The 17,048-nt window shown below is 57.4% G+C and overlaps 1 protein-coding gene across 16 annotated transcripts in view; it reads left to right on the top strand.

Moving 5' to 3' along the window:
• TUBGCP2 (tubulin gamma complex component 2) overlaps positions 1–17,048 on the top strand; it is a 28,819-nt gene that overhangs the window by 11,002 nt on the left and 769 nt on the right. For 12 of the 16 annotated variants that reach the window (XM_015456901.4, XM_015456900.3, XM_074003128.1 and 9 more), the window contains 12 exons: positions 3,632–3,839; positions 4,120–4,319; positions 4,666–4,855; positions 6,198–6,343; positions 7,523–7,703; positions 8,228–8,408; positions 11,495–11,667; positions 11,910–12,038; positions 13,031–13,151; positions 13,923–14,066; positions 15,074–15,193; positions 16,333–16,496. In XM_015456901.4, coding sequence (XP_015312387.2) covers positions 3,632–3,839; positions 4,120–4,319; positions 4,666–4,855; positions 6,198–6,343; positions 7,523–7,703; positions 8,228–8,408; positions 11,495–11,667; positions 11,910–12,038; positions 13,031–13,151; positions 13,923–14,066; positions 15,074–15,193; positions 16,333–16,496 — 1,957 coding nt within the window. Of the gene's footprint in view, positions 1–3,631; positions 3,840–4,119; positions 4,320–4,665; positions 4,856–6,197; positions 6,344–6,660; positions 6,730–6,868; positions 7,062–7,522; positions 7,704–8,227; positions 8,409–11,494; positions 11,668–11,909; positions 12,039–12,954; positions 13,152–13,922; positions 14,067–15,073; positions 15,194–16,332; positions 16,497–17,048 lie in introns of those variants that run through there. The other 4 variants (XR_012418310.1, XR_012418309.1, XR_012418311.1 and 1 more) reach the window with 4 other exon arrangements.

Raw genomic sequence — 17,048 nt, 5'->3', positions numbered from 1 at the left:
GAGGCCTCTTAAAGTAGTGCTCGTGTAAACAAGATGCAAGTGAGACCACACAGTCATTTCAAGGCATGTTGTTGGGGACCCGGGGTGTGTTCATCTGTCACAATTCATGGGTACATTTTTATCTATTTTTAATTCTTTTGAGATGGAATCTCACTCTGTCGCTGGAGAGCAGTGGTGCGATCTCGGCTCACTGCAACCTCCACCTCCCAGGTTCAAGCAATTCTCCTGCCTCAGCCTCCCAAGTAGCTGGGACTGCAGGTGCCACCACGCCCAGCTAATTTTTGTATTTTTAGTGGAGGTGGGGTTTTGCCATGTTGGCCAGACTGGTCATGAACTCCTGACCTCTGGTGATCTGCCCACCTTGGCCTCCCAAAGTGTGGGATTGCAGGCGTGAGCCACCACACCTAGTCAAGTACATTTTTAGATTGAAAAATGAGATTTCACGAACTTAAGGACAGAGATACCTGCTTGTCTTGCTTGTCTTGCCTCTGCCTATTAGTCCAAACTCAAGAGGCAGCGTGGAACGCGATCTGCTTTCCCACTGCTCGCGCAGCTCTGCGGTGTAGGCACCGAGAGGCCAACCCTTGCCTTTGCCAGAAACCCTGGAGAACGGTGACATGAAATCCACCTGTTTTCCTCATTCCCAACAAACAGAACTCTGCTGTAAGTTAATGAAAAGTGTAGAAAACAGTCTACTTTGGCCGGGCGTGGTGGCTCACACCTGTAATCCCAGCGCTTAGGGAGGGTGAGGTGGGTGGATCACCTGAGCCCAGGAATTCGAGACCAGCCTGGGCAACATGACAAGACTAGTCTCTACAAAAAGTATAAAAATTAGCCGAGTGTGGTAGCGGGCACCTGTAGTCCCAGCTCCTCAGGAGGCTGAGGTGGGAGATCACTTGAGCCTGGGAGGTCGAGGCTGCAATGAGCTGTGATCATGCCACTGCACTCCAGCTTGGGCAACAGAGTAAGACCCTGTTTCAAAAAAAAAGAAAACAGTCTGCTTTGTGCAGTGTGTTTTCAGTAATAATCCAACTGTGAAGAGTTAGGGAGAGAGAGCCGCTCCCTTAGCAGGTATTTAGCGGGCGGCTGGGGCAGCAGTGGGCATCTGAGAGCTCCTGATGATGCCCAGGGAGGCTTCAGAGAAGGACGCGCGGGTCCCTGGTGCCCGAGATCCCGGCAGTGGAGCACAGCGGAACCAGCTTTCTGGAGCAGGAAGCACTGAGGGGGGTGTTCAGGCTTTCCCCCCATGTTTCCCCATCCAGGGAAGGGGCTGTGTCCAATAATGCTGGGTGCCATGGGCAGCTCTGAGCATGGCGGTGATTGGAAGCAAGTGTGTGGGACTTGGCTGTGAACCCTGCAGCCGGCTCTCAGGTCAGGGTGCGGGTGCCCTCGGCACACTCAGCGCCCTAGGGAAGGGGCGGCCTTGCCCCACCTCCCTCCCACGGCCACAGGTCCCAGGCGTGCCACCGGCATCGAGCCTGCCTCGCCTCCCTTTGTCCGCACTGTCCCCGCCCCCTCGTGCCGCCTGCGCAGACTCGAGAATGGAGCTCACTGTGGTGTTCGTGCGGGGCCTGTCCAGCCCTTACCCCACGATTTGACCAGTGCCACACCACGGGACCTTGCATGACCTGGGGCCAGCGTCCTCTGGAAAACACCCCTGGAGTGGTGTGTGATGAGGACACGTGCCTTGGAAAGCATCAGGACCTTGTGAGCACGAGGCGGCTGCCAGCCCTCCACGTTCCCGCCGTGCCTCTCCACAGTGTGGGCGTCCACCTGGCCAGCGCCGCCGCGGCAGCGTCCTCCCTCTCGTCGCTGCTGTGCAGCGTGCGGAGCTGTTTGCCTACCCGCGTCCTGCCTTTTCCCCACACCGGCACGGAGGAGCCACGTGGTCAGTGGTCGTTCGGACGTGGTGATTCGCAGACGACGACGCAGGTGTTGAGAAGACACCAAGGATGTTGAATATTGGGGAGGTGAAGCAACTGACTTCTTTTTTTCTTGAGACAGGGTCTCACTTCGTTGCCTTGGCTGGAGTGCAGTGGCGTGATCTCAGCTCACTGCAGCCTCGACCGCCCAAGCTCAGGTGATTCTCCCACCTCAGCCTGCCGAGTAGCTGGGACTGCAGGCGTGCACCATCACACGCAGCTAATTTCTGTATTTTTAGTAGAGACGGGAATTTGTCATGTTGCCCAGGCTGGTTTGAACTGGAGTCAAGCGATCTGTCCACCTTGGCCTCCTAAAGTGATGGGATTACAGGTGTGAGCCGCCGTGCCCGGCCTTGAGGTCCCTCCACAGTCAGGCAGCCGGATCCACACTAACCCCCACCCCACCGTGAGGCTTCTCCCCACATGGGCACTGGCCACTTCGTGGCTGTGGGTGAATGAGGCCAACAGGGTGGAAAGGAAGTGGTGCAGAGTCAGAGGCAGTTCCTGGAAGATGCACTTGCTGTTCTCGAACCCCCACGCCACACCTGCTGCTTTAGGAATGGCAGACCTCGGGGTCCCTGTTTTATTGGCCATCCTGAGAAGCCGCTGGAGTAATAGACAGAAATGGAACTTGAAGCTGAAAAGTGTAGATCTGCCAGCCTGGGCAACACGGCCCGACCCCGCCTCTACAAAAAATTTAAAAATTAGCCGGGAATGGTGGCATGCGCCTGTGTTCCCAGCTCTGAGGGAGGCTTAAGAGGCAGGATCGCTTGAGCCTAGGTGCTCAAGGCTGCAGTGAACTGAGATTGCACCACTGCACTCCAGCCTGGGTGACAGAGCAAGATTTGTCTCAAAAAGGAAAAAAAAACAAGGACAATGTGGATCTGCATCGTGATTGAGGCTTTTGCCGAAGGGCTTGCGTTGGTGACGGATTGCAGCTGCGCTCAGAGTCTTGAGGCCTGCAGTACAGGACACTTCCCAGCAGACGTGTGAGGCCGACAGTGATTTTGTAAACTGGAAGCGTGTTGTTTGGAGCCTTCCTGAGCTGCTAGGGCCTGGTTTGGGTGTGGTCTGGCTGGCACGGGGCCCTGTCAGGCCCACGTGGGGACAGTTTCAACATCGTGCTTTCCTCTGGTGCTCCTCCTGGCCCCCCAGGCAGGGCCCGCCTGAGGCTGTGGACTGAGAACTTGGTCCTGGGACGTGAGGGGTTTGGTAGGTGACGGCCTGTGGCTGTCCTCATGAGGAAACTTAGCTGTGTGTCCTGCAGCCGTCTCATGCTGTGTGGATAGAAATTATCAGCGTTTCTTAACGTATAAATGATAACTTTTTGAAGACAAGGTTTTTTGTACCAGAGTAACCCAGACTTACCAAGTTGTACTTACGAATGTTGAAAGTGCTGCTTCTGCTGGAGTTGCCTTTTCAACTCCTAACTTCATCTTTTCAAATGTCAGCCATTATCTGAGCATCGCAGAGCCCAGTGTGGTGAGACCTTGACACAAGCCCCTCCGCCTCCCAGGCCGGCCGCGTCCTGTGGTGGCCGGAACTCAGCCTGTGGCTGCCCAGTGGGGTCAGTCAAAGCCAAGTGCAGTGGCCGACCTTTTATACCCATAAACAAGACGAGCAAGAGTGAGACTGACCCGCGGAGGAGGCACGTGGCTGTGGGGGCGTGGGAGTGGGGGCCGCGGCCACAGCGCTGTCTGTGCCTGCAGGCACGCTGCCCCTGGCCTCGCAGGAGTCGGCCGTGGTGGAGGACCTGCTGTACGTGCTGGTGGGCGTGGACGGGAGGTACGTCACTGCTCAGCCCCTGGCTGGGAGGCAGAGCCGGACCTTCCTCGTGGACCCCAACCTGGACCTGTCCATCAGGGAGCTGGTGAACAGGATCCTCCCGGTGGCTGCCAGCTACTCCACCGTGACCAGGTGGGCACCGGGTGCGGTCGCTGGGGGCGTGCCCTGTTGTGGGGGAGGGGTTGGGTCCCGTCCTGATGACCATGGGGACAGTGCCAGACTCAGTTTTGGAGGGTCTGTGAGTCACCGTCCAGGGTCCTGACTCATCTCCTCCTAGGGGCAAAAGTTCCCCTCTGGGATGTGGGGTTCGAGTGAGTCATGTGCTTCCTGTTTGGGATGAGACTTAGAATGTCAGACGTTGGATGTGCCTGCAGCTTGCCTTTTTGAGGAAGTCTGACAGCTTTTCTCATAGGTTCATTGAAGAGAAGTCTTCCTTCGAGTACGGGCAGGTGAACCACGCCCTGGCGGCCGCCATGCGCACTCTGGTGAAGGAGCACCTGATCCTGGTGTCACAGCTGGAGCAGCTGCACAGGCAGGGCCTCCTTTCGTTGCAGAAGCTCTGGTTCTACATCCAGCCGGCCATGCGCACCATGGACATCCTGGCCTCCCTCGGTGCGTGCCCGCCCGGGGGGCATGGGGCAGTGGGTGGCAGGTGTCTCAACACAGCACCCGGTGTGAGGAGAGACCACAGGGGCTGTGGAGCAGCCGCCCAGGGCAGGTGCGTGCGGCCAAAGCCCCTGTTGCTCCATGTGTTATTAACTTGCAAGAGGAAAGCCCTGGAGGCTCTCACTGGTCAGCTTAAATCAGCAGCTACAGCCATACAGTTCATACGTATCCCAGAGAAGCAGCAGCACGTCCCAGTAAGAAGGCTGGAGAAGCATGTGGGGCCCCAGCAGTGTTGTTGCTAGGCTAGGCGTGCACTTCCTTCTCGGCAGTGAGCCTTTCTTTCTCCCTGCAGCCACCTCAGTGGACAAAGGCGAGTGTCTTGGGGGGTCCACACTGAGCCTGCTCCATGACAGGAGCTTCAGCTACACAGGGGACAGCCAGGCGCAGGAACTCTGCCTGTACCTGACCAAGGCGGCCAGCGCTCCCTACTTTGAGGTTCTGGAGAAGTGGATCTACAGGGGCATCATCCACGACCCGTACAGGTAGGGCTCCCGGGACACAAAGGACGTGTGCCGCCCTGTCCCGTACAGGTAGGGCTCCCGGGACACGGAGGACGCGTGCTGCCCTGTCCCGTACAGGTAGGGCTCCCCGGGGACACACAGGACGCGTGCTGCCCTGTCCCGTACAGGTAGGGCTCCCGGGACATGGAGGACGCGTGCTGCCCTCTCCGGGGGGCTCTGGCCTTGTTTTGCTTGTGGTCTCAGGAAAGCACACACCAGACAGGCGTCCACTTGCTGCTGCCCATGCGGCCCAGGACAGGAATGGCCCAGCTGCTTATGGCCTTATTCTTTTGTGTGCAGAACATTAAATTGCCTCCAGCTAGGTCCTTCAGCCTCTTTGGTGCATGGATTTCCTGATCTGGTGGGGTCTGTCGGCTTCTCTTCGGCGAGATATATTTAAATGCATAAATATATGTTAGTTCCCAAAGCGTTGTATTAACGTCTATCATGTCGACGTACCGTTGTTGAAATATTTTCAGAAGATGCATGTGTGATGTGGACATATTATGTCTTCCCTAACGGACCAAATACAATGTGGTACAATGGGCACCTTTAAACAAAGCACCTTCGCACTCGAAGCAGATGATGTTTGAGGTTGTTCAGATGACAACGTGGAGATGTCTGGTTTCTGTCCGTGTTGGCCCCACGCACCCCACACGAGCATCATTTTGTTGCCCGGGTTCATCATGGAAGGAAATGCTAAATTCCAAAAAGAGGCAGGTGCAGATAAAGACAAATCAGTTTCCCACCTAGCTCTGCGGACCCTGCATTCTCCCTGAGCCCAGGTTAAATGCTCCGTTCCAGAGTGAGGTTTGTAGGTTTGTTTGGTTTTCTTTTTTTTCTTTTTCTTTTTTTTTTTTGAGACAGTCTCGCTCCATTGCCAGGCTGGAGTGTGGTGGCGTGATCTCGGCTCACTGCAACCTCCACCTCCCAGGTTCAAGTGATTCCCCTGCCTCAACCTCCCAAGTCACTGGGACTACAGTCGCATACCACCTCGCCCGGCTGCTTTTTTGTATTTTGGTAGAGACGGGGTTTCACTGTGTTGGCCAGGATGGTCTTGATCTCTTGGCTTTGTGATCCGCCCACCACAGCCTCCCAAAGTGCTGGGGTTACAGGTGTGAGCCACCGCGCTCGGCCCCTAGGTTTGTTTTAGCCCACAGTTGAGAAATAACTGGTAGGTTAGGCTTGGCCCTTGTGGAACGTTACTTGGAAGTATGCTGGCCTCCGTTAAGGTCCCTCCACGCTGCCGGCCTGGAGAAGTGTGTCGTCTGCCTCACAGGCGCCCTTGCTTTGCCTGTGACCGAAGCACTCCCTGTGGTTTTAGTGAGTTTATGGTCGAGGAGCACGAGCTGCGGAAGGAGAGGATCCAGGAGGATTACAATGACAAGTACTGGGACCAGCGGTACACCATCGTCCAGCAGCAGATCCCTTCCTTTCTGCAGAAGGTGGCGGACAAGATCCTCAGCACAGGTGCGGTGCACACAGCGGGGACCTGGCCCGGGGCCGCAGCACAGCTCTGCCTGGAGAGTCTCCTGCAGCCCAGGCCCTCCCGCGGGAGCCTGCGCCTCACCCTGTGGGCGTCCTGAGCCTGGGTGTCCGTGAATGTGGGGCCGAGGTCAGGACCGGCCCATGAGCTGGGCTGCAGTGCTGAGTTAAGCCGTGAGATGGTCTCTGTTGCCAGGTTTCATCAGGTTTCCATCGCCAGGACTTTGTTTTGTCCCTGACCCTAGAAGGCTCTCACGGGCGCCTTCCCTGTTTCTCATTTCTGATTTCTAAAACTCCATTAGCATGACAGGAAAAACCGTCAAAGACACGCGCCTGCTGGCCGGCAGTGTTTTCAGTCTCTGACCACACAGGTTAGGGCCTGACCTCGACCCGGGGCAGCGGTGCGGGGTTGGACTCGGCACATCGGGGCCGTCACGAAAGGGTTGGGAAGCGGTTAGCCATCTGGTTCTCATAATGCTTTTTCGAAATTATTTCTGTGCCCTTGGTTAGAAAATTCCAGATGTGCAGAGCCACAGCAAAGCCCTGACGCCACCCGCTCAGTCTGTAGCAGCTGACCGTGATTTACCAGGAGGGAGCAAGGGTGTGGAGCCGCCTCATGCAGCCCAGTTTCCAGTCCACTGCCTCCTGTGTAGACGAAGACAGCTAGGGCCTGAGATCGACCATGTGGAGAATAAAACTTTTTTTTTTTTTTTTTTTTTTTTTTTTGAGACGGAGTCTCGCTCTGTCGCCCGGGCTGGAGTGCAGTGGCGCGATCTCGGCTCACTGCAAGCTCCGCCTCCCGGGTTCACGCCATTCTCCTGCCTCAGCCTCCCAAGTAGCTGGGACTACAGGCGCCCACAACCGCGCCCGGCTAATTTTTTGTATTTTTAGTAGAGACGGGGTTTCACCGTGGTCTCGATCTCCTGACCTTGTGATCCGCCCGCCTCGGCCTCCCAAAGTGCTGGGATTACAGGCTTGAGCCACCGCGCCCGGCCGTATTTTTTTTTTTTTTAGTAGAGACGGGGTTTCACCGTGTTAGCCAGGATGGTCTCGATCTCCTGACCTCGTGATCCGCCCGTCTCGGCCTCCCAAAGTGCTGGGATTACAGGCTTGAGCCACCGCGCCCGGCCGAGAATAAAACTTTTAATTTCTATCTGTTTTCAGGAAAATATCTAAATGTGGTCAGAGAGTGTGGCCATGACGTCACCTGCCCGGTGGCTAAAGAGATCATCTACACGTTAAAAGAGCGGGCGTACGTGGAGCAGATCGAGAAGGCATTTAACTATGCCAGCAAGGTGCTGCTGGACTTCCTGATGGAGGAGAAGGAACTGGTGGCACACCTCAGGTGATTCCCTGCTCTGTCCCTGTGCGGGCGCTCGCCTCCCTCAAACCGGAGCCTGTGGGACGTGGGGCTGAGATCGCTGGGTTTCTTCTGGCAGCTCTGCCTTGTCTTTTTGAAAGTGGGCACTGCCAGATGGTCTCTAGCTCAAGGACCTGGCACGCACAGTCGGTGGTGTAGGCCCCGGGTCACCTTGTCCAGGGGCCCCAGCTCCCTTCCTTGCCCAGGGCCCACCAGCCCTTTCTCGGCTCTTCCTGCCACAGCCTACATGGTGGTCGCACAGCCCCTGCCCGAGAGCCAAGCGCTTAGCCCGTTGTGGTGTGTTTCAGCATGATGGCTGTGGCGGGCACCTGCGGGTGGGACGTGCTCACGCCTGCTCCCTGGCTGTGGCGGGCACCTGCGGGTGGGACGTGCTCACGCCTGCTCCCTGGCTGTGGCGGGCACCTGCGGGTGGGACGTGCTCACGCCTGCTCCCTGGCTGTGGCGGGCACCTGCGGGTGGGACGTGCTCACGCCTGCTCCCTGGCGCAGGTCCATCAAGCGCTACTTCCTCATGGACCAGGGCGACTTCTTCGTGCACTTCATGGACCTGGCGGAGGAGGAGCTCCGGAAGCCGGTGGAGGACATCACGCCCCCCCGCCTGGAGGCGCTGCTGGAGCTGGCCCTGCGCATGAGCACGGCCAACACTGACCCCTACAAGGACGACCTCAAGGTGGGCGGGGGCGTCGGGGGCTGCCACCTCAGGCAGGGGCCTCGGAGGGGCTGGGAGGAGAGCGCAGCAGAGGCCAGCCCTGTCCCCCACTCCCCGCCCGGGTGGGGCAGCCGCGGGGTCTGTTTCCTTCACTCTCGGCTGTGGGGGCTGCTTGCCGGGATCGGGGGTCTTCGCACCTGTGCTCACGAGGGGCGCAGGTCTCGGGTTTTCCCGCAGTGCCCTTGTCAGCCTGGGTGTCAGGTTGTGCTGGCCTTGTGGAATGAGTGTGGACCTGTCCCTCCACCTGCTTTTTGAAAGGGTTTCAGGAGTGGTGTTCTTTTTGTTTTTGTCTTTCTGTTGTTGTTGTTGTTGTTGTTGTTTTTGAGACAGAGTTTCGCTCTTGTCACCCAGGCTGGAGTGCAGTGGCGCGATCTCAGCTCACTGTAACCTCCGCCTCCCGGGTTCAAGCGATGCTCCTGCCTCAGCCCCACAAGTAGCTGGGATTACAGGTGTGCGCCACCATGCCCAGCTAGTTTTTGTATTTTTAGTAGAGAAGGGGTTTCAGCCGGGGGTGGTGGCGGACGCCTGTAATTCCAGCACTTTGGGAGGCCGAGACCGGCGGATCACAAGGTCAGGAGATCAACACCATCCTGGCTAACACGGTGAACGGCGTGAACCCGGGGGACAGAGCTTGCAGTGAGCTGAGATCGTGCCACTGCACTCCAGCCTGGGCGACAAAGTGAGACTCCGTCTCAAAAAAAAAAAAGGGGGGGTTTCACCATGTTTCGCAGGCTGGTCTTGAACTCCTGACCTCAGGTGATCCACTCACTTTGGCCTCCCAAAGTGCTGGGATTACAGGCGTCAGCCACCACGCCTGGCCGTTTTTTTTTTTTTTTCTGTTTGTTAATTTTTGTTTTTGATAGAGTCGGGGGTCTCACTATGTTGCCCAGGCTGGTTGAACCCCTGGGCTCGAGCGATCCTTCCACCTTTGCCTCCCCAGGAGTGTGTGGATTCTTGGACGTTTGACAGGGTTTGCCTGGGAGTCCTTGGGCCCTGGGCTTGTCTTTGTTGGAGGCTTTTGAGGCGGACTTGGCCCCTTGCTGGCCACAGGTCTGCTCAGTCCCTTTCCTCTTGGTCGGCTGTTCGTCTCGCATCTCGTCTGGTGCACAGTTCATGGAATTCTAGTTCGGCTTTTTATTTCTGTGAGGCTGGTAGTTATAGCCCTTCTTTTTCTGATTTTAGTAATTTGAATGTTCTTTCATCTTAGCTGATGTAGCTGGGAATTTGTCGATTTCATTGAGCTTTTCAAAGAACCAACTCTTGGGTTTTTGGACTGTTTTTCTGTTTTCTCTCTTCTGTCATCTTTGTTACTCTTTCTGTCTGCTGCTTAGGGGCTTAGTGTGGTCTTTTTTTAGTTTCTTAATTTGCAAAGTTAGTTTACAGCTGTAAGCATCCCTCTGCGCGCGGCCTTCGCTGATCCCCCAGCGTCCTCATTTCTGTTTGTCTGGAGGTGTTCCTGATTCCCTCTGATTTCTTGTTGGAGCCGTGGGTGGTTTATGTTTAACTTCCACGTTTGTGAATTTTCTGGTTTTCCTTCTGTTACTTGTTTCTAGCTTTATCTCTTTGTGGTTAGAGAACAGACTGTGTGGCTTCAGTTTTGTGAAATGTATTGATTTGTGTAGTGGCCCCACATCCATCCTGGAGAGTGTTCCGTGTGCACGGGAGAACGCGCCCTCGGTTCCGTGTGCGCGGGAGGAGGACGCGCCCTCGGTTCCGTGTGCGCGGGAGGGAGGAGGACGCGCCCTCGGTTCCGCGTGCGCGGGAGGGAGGAGGAGGCGCCCTTGGTTCCGTGCGCGCGGGAGGAGGACGTGCCTTCGGCCGCTGTTGCGTGTTCTGCAGTTGGGGTCCTGAGGCCCTGTCTTACCTCACTGATCTTCCGTCGGGCGGTTCTCTCCATGATTAGAAGTAGGGCACCGAGTCTCCCTGTCACTGAAGAGCTGTTTTTCTCCTGTCGTTCTGTCTATTCTTGCTTCAGATATTTTGGGGTCTCTTGTTAGAGCAGGAATGTTAATTGTTGGGTCAAAATATATGGCCCTTGTACAACTAGGCTGACCTTGGTGGACTTCGGTCTCAGGACGCTGGGCCACACAGCTGGGGGCTGCTGTCTGCACACCTGCGAAAGCCCCCGTCTTGTCTGCTCCATGGAGAAGTGACATCAGGGGTTCATTTCTACGTTCCTGATGGTCGGCGATTTCGTCCGTCTGCTGCTTGTTTCTTCTTGCTTTATCCTCTACCCTTCATTTTCTGTCCTGTCGTTGTGTGATGGTTTTGTAGGAACTCTGTCAGGTAGTTGGAACTTAGTAAGTACTTGAATGATTAACGTGAGGACAGTATTACTTGTCCATAATAACTAGTATATCCCTCATCAAATATGCTTTATTTTTCTTTTTTTTTTTTTTTTTTTTGAGACGGAGTCTCGCTTTGTCGCCCAGGCTGGAGTGCAGTGGCCGGATCTCAGCTCACTGCAAGCTCCGCCTCCCGGGTTCACGCCATTCTCCTGCCTCAGCCTCCCGAGTAGCTGGGACTACAGGCGCCCACCACCTCGCCCGGCTAGTTTTTTGTATTTTTTAGTAGAGACGGGGTTTCACCGTGTTAGCCAGGATGGTCTCGATCTCCTGACCTCGTGGCCGCCCGTCTCGGCCTCCCAAAGTGCTGGGATTACAGGCTTGAGCCACCGTGCCCGGCCTAAATATGCTTTATTTTTCAACCTGGGCCTGGTGCTTATCGTGTACTAAGGTTTCCGTCCTAAGGAATCACCTTTCTTTCACCATCCCAAGCGTTTTTCCCTTACACCATCCACAGCAGCATTGGGTATTTACAAAGTACTTCATCTGAATTTCTCTTGTTTTGTTTTGATAGGAAGTGGTTCAGTTTTGAATTTGATTTATCAGTAGACGTTTGGGTTTTCGAAAAGCCTCTGAGGTTTAGAATCGGAATGTAGGGAACCTTATGTCAGTGCTGGGCCTGTGAGCGTGAATGGTGTCGGGATGGGACTTCGCGTCTTTTCCTTAAAACAGGATGCTTTGTTTCATTTCCTTCCCTCCAAGATCGACCTGATGCCCCATGACCTCATCACTCAGCTCTTGCGTGTTCTGGCCATCGAGACCAAGCAGGAGAAGGCGATGGCCCACGCCGACCCCACAGAGCTGACGCTGAGTGGCCTGGAGGCCTTCTCTTTCGACTACATCGTCAAGTGGCCCCTTTCACTCATCATCAACAGGTGCGGGTCGGCCACTCAGGCACTCGCTAGGTCTTCACTCAGGTTTGGCAGAAGCGAGAACTGTGCCACCCAGTGGCCACCTCGTCCCACAGAGGACCCAAGGCGGCTGTCCCCAGCCTTCAGTGCCCGGGGGATTCATGGGCTGTCCGGGGGCCACCGTGCAGACTGTGGAGCACAGACACCGTGTGCACGATGCCACCTGTCATGGAGGCCCGCCTGAGGTGCCACTGCCTCTCTTGCAGGAAGGCCCTCACTCGCTACCAGATGCTCTTCAGGCACATGTTCTACTGCAAGCACGTGGAGCGGCAGCTCTGCAGCGTCTGGATCAGCAACAAAACCGCCAAGCAGCACTCGCTGCCCTCCGCCCAGTGGTGCGTTCCTCCTCTGTCCCCGTGTGCCCTCCTGGTAGACAGCTCTGCTTTCTAGGCTTCTGGAAACGTCATCTGGAAGCGCACGTTTGTAGCTTTAGATCCATAATGCTTCATTTTCCTGTCTTGGGGCTGCGCGGCGCTGCCGTCCACCCCTCAGGGCATGCTGGCTCTGTCCCTCAGCCCTCTCTGGAGCCTTGTGGTGACTGCACGGGCATGGAGACCACCCAGGTCAGTGTGCAGGACAGAAGCTCCTCCCGAGAGCGGGCAGCCACATCTTGCTGGAACCAGAGGTGCTTTGCTGCTGGTCTGTGGCTCTAGGGTGTTGAAAAAAGGGGTCGATGGCAGAGCTGCTTAAGAATTTGTCCAGTCGGGTGCAGTGGCTCCTGCCTGTAATCTCAGCACTTTGGGAAGCTGAGGTGGGAGGATTGCTTGAGCCCACGAGTTTGAGACCAGCCTGGACAATGTAATGAGAGCTCATCTCTTAAAAAAAAAAAAAAAAAATGGAAAATTGTTTTAATGAGCTGGGAATGCCTGTAGTTCCGGCGACTCAGGAGGCTAAGGTGGGAGGATTGCTTGAGCCCAGGAAGTCAAGGCTGCAGTGAGCCAAGATCCAGCCACTGCACTGCAGCCTGGGCGACAGCAAGACCCTGTCTTTGAAAAAAAAAAATTAGATGAAAAAGACGTCATCTCAGTCATGAAGCACAAATGTGCATCTGCCGTGTGGCACCTTCCTGGTGTGGGCTCCTGGGGCTCCAAGGAGTCCGTCCACCAAGGAGCCCGCATCCCAGTCTCCACTGTCCGGCTGGCTGGGGGTGTCCCTGCGGGGCACAGGTTGGTAGACAGTGACAGCTTGTGCTGGGCAGACACAGGAGCAGCGGCCATGTCTGATGGACTGGGAGGGGCACCTGTTTTGCAGAGGAAACAGCCACATCCACTGGGTGCCGTCGGGGCCACGTCCTCCATGGCTGTCCTCCGTCCTCCGTGTCACTCAGGTTTGCTGGGGCTTTCACATTGCGGCAGCGAATGCTTAACTTCGTCCAGAACATTCAGTACTACATGATGTTCGAAGTGATGGAACCGACCTGGCATATCCTGGAGAAAAACCTGAAATCTGTGAGTTTTAGCTCCATAGATCGTAACAATTGAAAGCCAGTTTCCTTTCACATAATTAATGTGAGGGAGACAGGGAGGGCAGGAGAGGCAGGGGAGGGGAGAGGCAGGGGGAGGGCAGGAGAGGCAGGGGAGGGGAGAGGCAGGGGGAGGGGAGAGGCGGGGAGGGGAGAGGCAGGGGGAGGGCAGGAGAGGCAGGGGGAGGGGAGAGGCAGGGGGAGGGGAGAGGCAGGGGGAGGGGAGAGGCAGGGGGAGGGGAGAGGCAGGGGGAGGGGAGAGGCAGGGGGAGGGGAGAGGCAGGGGGAGGGGAGAGGCAGGGGGAGGGGAGAGGCAGGGGGAGGGGAGAGGCAGGGGGAGGGGAGAGGCAGGGGTTCCCCCCGGGGCGGAGCTGTCCCAGCATTGCTGGCCACACAGGGGACCCCTTGCTGCCTGCCATCACCTGGGGACTCTGAGCCGTCATTGCCCCCAGGGTCATCCCTTTCACACTGCGCATCTGAGGCTGAGGGGCCTGAAGGCAGACTCTGTTGTTACCAAATTCTAGAAGCAGCCGCAGCCTCCCTTCCTGTCTTCTGCCTTAAGAACTGAAACCCCTTCGGGACGTGCCCATCATTTTTTTAGTGGTATTTGGAATTTTCCCCCTAAAAGCCCAAGGCCCATTTAAGAGGTGGAAATGCGTGAACAGGAATGCGCAAAGCCCGAACTGAGCACGTGCGCACGCGAAGCCCGTCTGTCGGCCACGTCTTTCTGAGAAGGGGCTTGGTCTGTTCCCCAAAGGCCTCCAACATCGATGACGTCCTTGGCCACCACACGGGCTTCCTGGACACCTGCCTGAAGGACTGCATGCTCACCAACCCTGAGCTGCTGAAGGTCTTTTCCAAGCTCATGTCTGTGTGCGTCATGTTCACCAACTGCATGCAGGTGCGTGGCGTGGGCGGCACCATCGGGTGGGCAGACCGTATCCCAACCGCGGCCGCATGCAGCCTGCTCACCTTTTCCTGCCCTTGTGTGGGTGGAGGAGCCGCTGGGATCTGAGTGTTTCCAGAACTCCCGGTCTTCCTGGCCGGGTGGTTCCCTCCTGGAGCCCCTGCCCTGGCAGCGTGAGCAGGGCTGTGTTCCTCTGAACCATCCCTCAGCCTCCGTGGTGCTGGTCTCTGTCTGGGGCCTTTGTTCACGGCCCTTGTGCGCTCTTTTCCTCAGCACTTGAGTTATTTGGTTCCATTAAGGACCTGTGGGCACTAGTCACAAGCAGCTGCCCAGTGGTGATGGCACAGAACCTGAGCGTCTAGCGGCAGAAGGGGCACCTGGGGCCACACTAGGGCTCCAGGGGTCTGGGGATCAGGCTCTCCAGGCAGTGCCATGGGGAGGGTCCGGAGGAGGGCACGGGCGCTTTCAGCTATTGCTGACATGTGAGAGCCATCTCGGGGTCCCAAATCGGGAAACACAAAAAACACTGCTCTTAGGAAAATTAGTTGGTCTCTGTGAAGGCAGACCTGGGAATTCTGTCGGCACAGCTGAAGCATTTCCCCTGCAGCCGCGGGGATGCCCGTGTGTTCCCGCGGCCGCGGGGATGCCCGTGTGTTCCCGCGGCCGCGGGGATGCCCGTGTGTTCCCGCGGCCGCGGGCATGCCCGTGTGTTCCCGCGGCCGCGGGCATGCCCGTGTGTTCCCGCGGCCGCGGGCATGCCCGTGTGTTCCCGCGGCCGCGGGCATGCCCGTGTGTTCCCGCGGCCGCGGGGATGCCCGTGTGTTCCCGCGGCCGCGGGCATGCCCGTGTGTTCCCGCGGCCGCGGGGATGCTTGTGTGTTCCTGCGGCCGCAGGCTACAACAGAGATGCAGCGGGTGATGTACCTGCAGGAGTTATTTTTTCTGCAAAGCGTTGTGGTTGTAACTAACAGAGGCATTTCCTTGCAACTCTCCACCCACTAGAAATTTACACAGAACATGAAATTGGACAGCGAGCTGGGCGGGCAGATGCTGGAGCAAGGCACCGTCCCGGGGCTGCCCACAGGGGCCGAGGAGCGGGCCCGGAAGGAGCTCACCAGGAAGGTGCGTGGCCTCCAGGGTTGGCCAGAGAGAGACGCTTCCTCCCGCCTGGGGCAGCGGCCTGAGCATCCTGACACAGGGAGAACAAACCTCCCCCCCTTTTTTTTCCGTCTCCCCTCGGATTGAAGAAAAGACTTAAAAGTTGCTTCTAAGCACAAGCACAAGAGCCTCTCACAACCTTCTCAGCTCGCTGGTTCCCACCTCAGCCAGTCAGACTCGAGGGCGCCCCCACAGATCTTCAGAGCAAGCACTGTGCAGGGCACCCTGGTGAGGACAGGGGCCACAGCCGCTGTCCCTGCTGAGTGCCGGTCCTGAGTCAGAACCATCAGGCTCTCAGCAGGCACAGACAGGCCGCATGTCCTCGGAGGCATGGCCCTGCAGCACCAGCTCTGGAGTGGCATGAGGGGGTGGGTAGTCCCGTGTTCACACGCTGGAGTGGAGCTGCAGAGAGGAGTTGGGTTTGGGGGCCTGTGGGGGCCGGAAGTGAGGGACACTGAGAGGCGCCCCGACCTCCTTGCTGAGAAGCTGCTGGGAAAGCTTGTGCTTTGCTTGTAGATCTGACCCCAAAGGAGAGCTCGAGGTACAGTCTTGTGGGGTCTGATCCTTTACCACCTCATCCCGTGAGGCCGGGAGTGTTTCTCTGAGTGCTGGGTTTTCAGGAACGTTTTTTGACGTCCTTTTTACATTGAATCCCATGAAAACATTGTGGAACCCATGTTTTCTATTTAAGAAAAGAGGGGCCGGGCGCGGTGGCTCAAGCCTGTAATCCCAGCACTTTGGGAGGCCGAGACGGGCGGATCACAAGGTCAGGAGATCGAGACCATCCTGGCTAACCCGGTGAAACCCCATCTCTACTAAAAAAAAAAATACAAAAAACTAGCCGGGCGAGGTGGCGGGCGCCTGTAGTCCCAGCTACTCAGGAGGCTGAGGCAGGAGAATGGCGTGAACCCGGGAGGCGGAGCTTGCAGTGAGCTGAGATCCGGCCACTGCACTCCAGCCTGGGCGACAGAGCAAGACTCCATCTCAAAAAAAAAAAAAGAAAAGAGGAAGGGAAAGGACATTGGCCTGCTGGGAACAGCGTGGAGCCAGGAAGGCCCGTGGTGGGGGTGGGCCTGGCTCACTTGCCCCGGCTTTCTTTCCAGCACCTGGCCGAGCACGCGGACGCTGCACAGCTGGTGTCTGGCTTTGAGGCCACCATCAACAAGTTTGACAAGAACTTCTCAGCCCACCTGCTGGACCTCCTGGCTCGGCTGAGCATCTACAGCACCAGTGACTGTGAGCACGGCATGGCCAGCGTCATCTCCAGGTGGGTGGGCGCCTGCCCCGGCCCAGTGCCTCCCCCAGCCCAGCCCAGTGCCTGCCCCCGCCCAGAGCCTGCTCCAGTCTAGCGCCTGCCGGCCCAGCGCCTCCCCCACCCCAACACTTGCCCCAGCCCAGCGCCTGCCCCAGCTCAGCACGTGCCCCTGCATCCAGGCCCCATCTCCCCTGCACCCTCCCCTGGTCCACCTGGTGTGGCCTCCTTCAGAAGGTGGGGCAGGTCTGTGTCCTGGTGCTAGTGCTGGTCATGTGCCACTCCCTGAAGTCAGGCTAGCCCGGCTCTCCCTGGGGTGTGACATTCTGTGCAGCTGGGCTGCCCCGTTGGCACCCTGCGGCTGTGTGTGTCCTGTGGGGCTGGTCAGGCCTGGGTCAGCTTCCCTCATGCTGCACTGAACACCTAGCCTGGGGAAAGGGGCCCAGCCCTCGGGGGCAGGGAGGGGAAAGGTGGCTAAGCTGCCAGCCTGGAGGAGGTGCTGACCGGGAGTTGGGGGTGCTGTCCTTGGGGCTGCTGTCCTTGGGGGTGCTGTCTTTGGGGCTGCTG

Source organism: Macaca fascicularis, chromosome 9 (genome assembly GCF_037993035.2).
Source record: "Macaca fascicularis isolate 582-1 chromosome 9, T2T-MFA8v1.1".
Classification (NCBI taxonomy): domain Eukaryota; kingdom Metazoa; phylum Chordata; class Mammalia; order Primates; family Cercopithecidae; genus Macaca; species Macaca fascicularis.
This window is presented reverse-complemented; position numbering and strand designations above follow the sequence as displayed.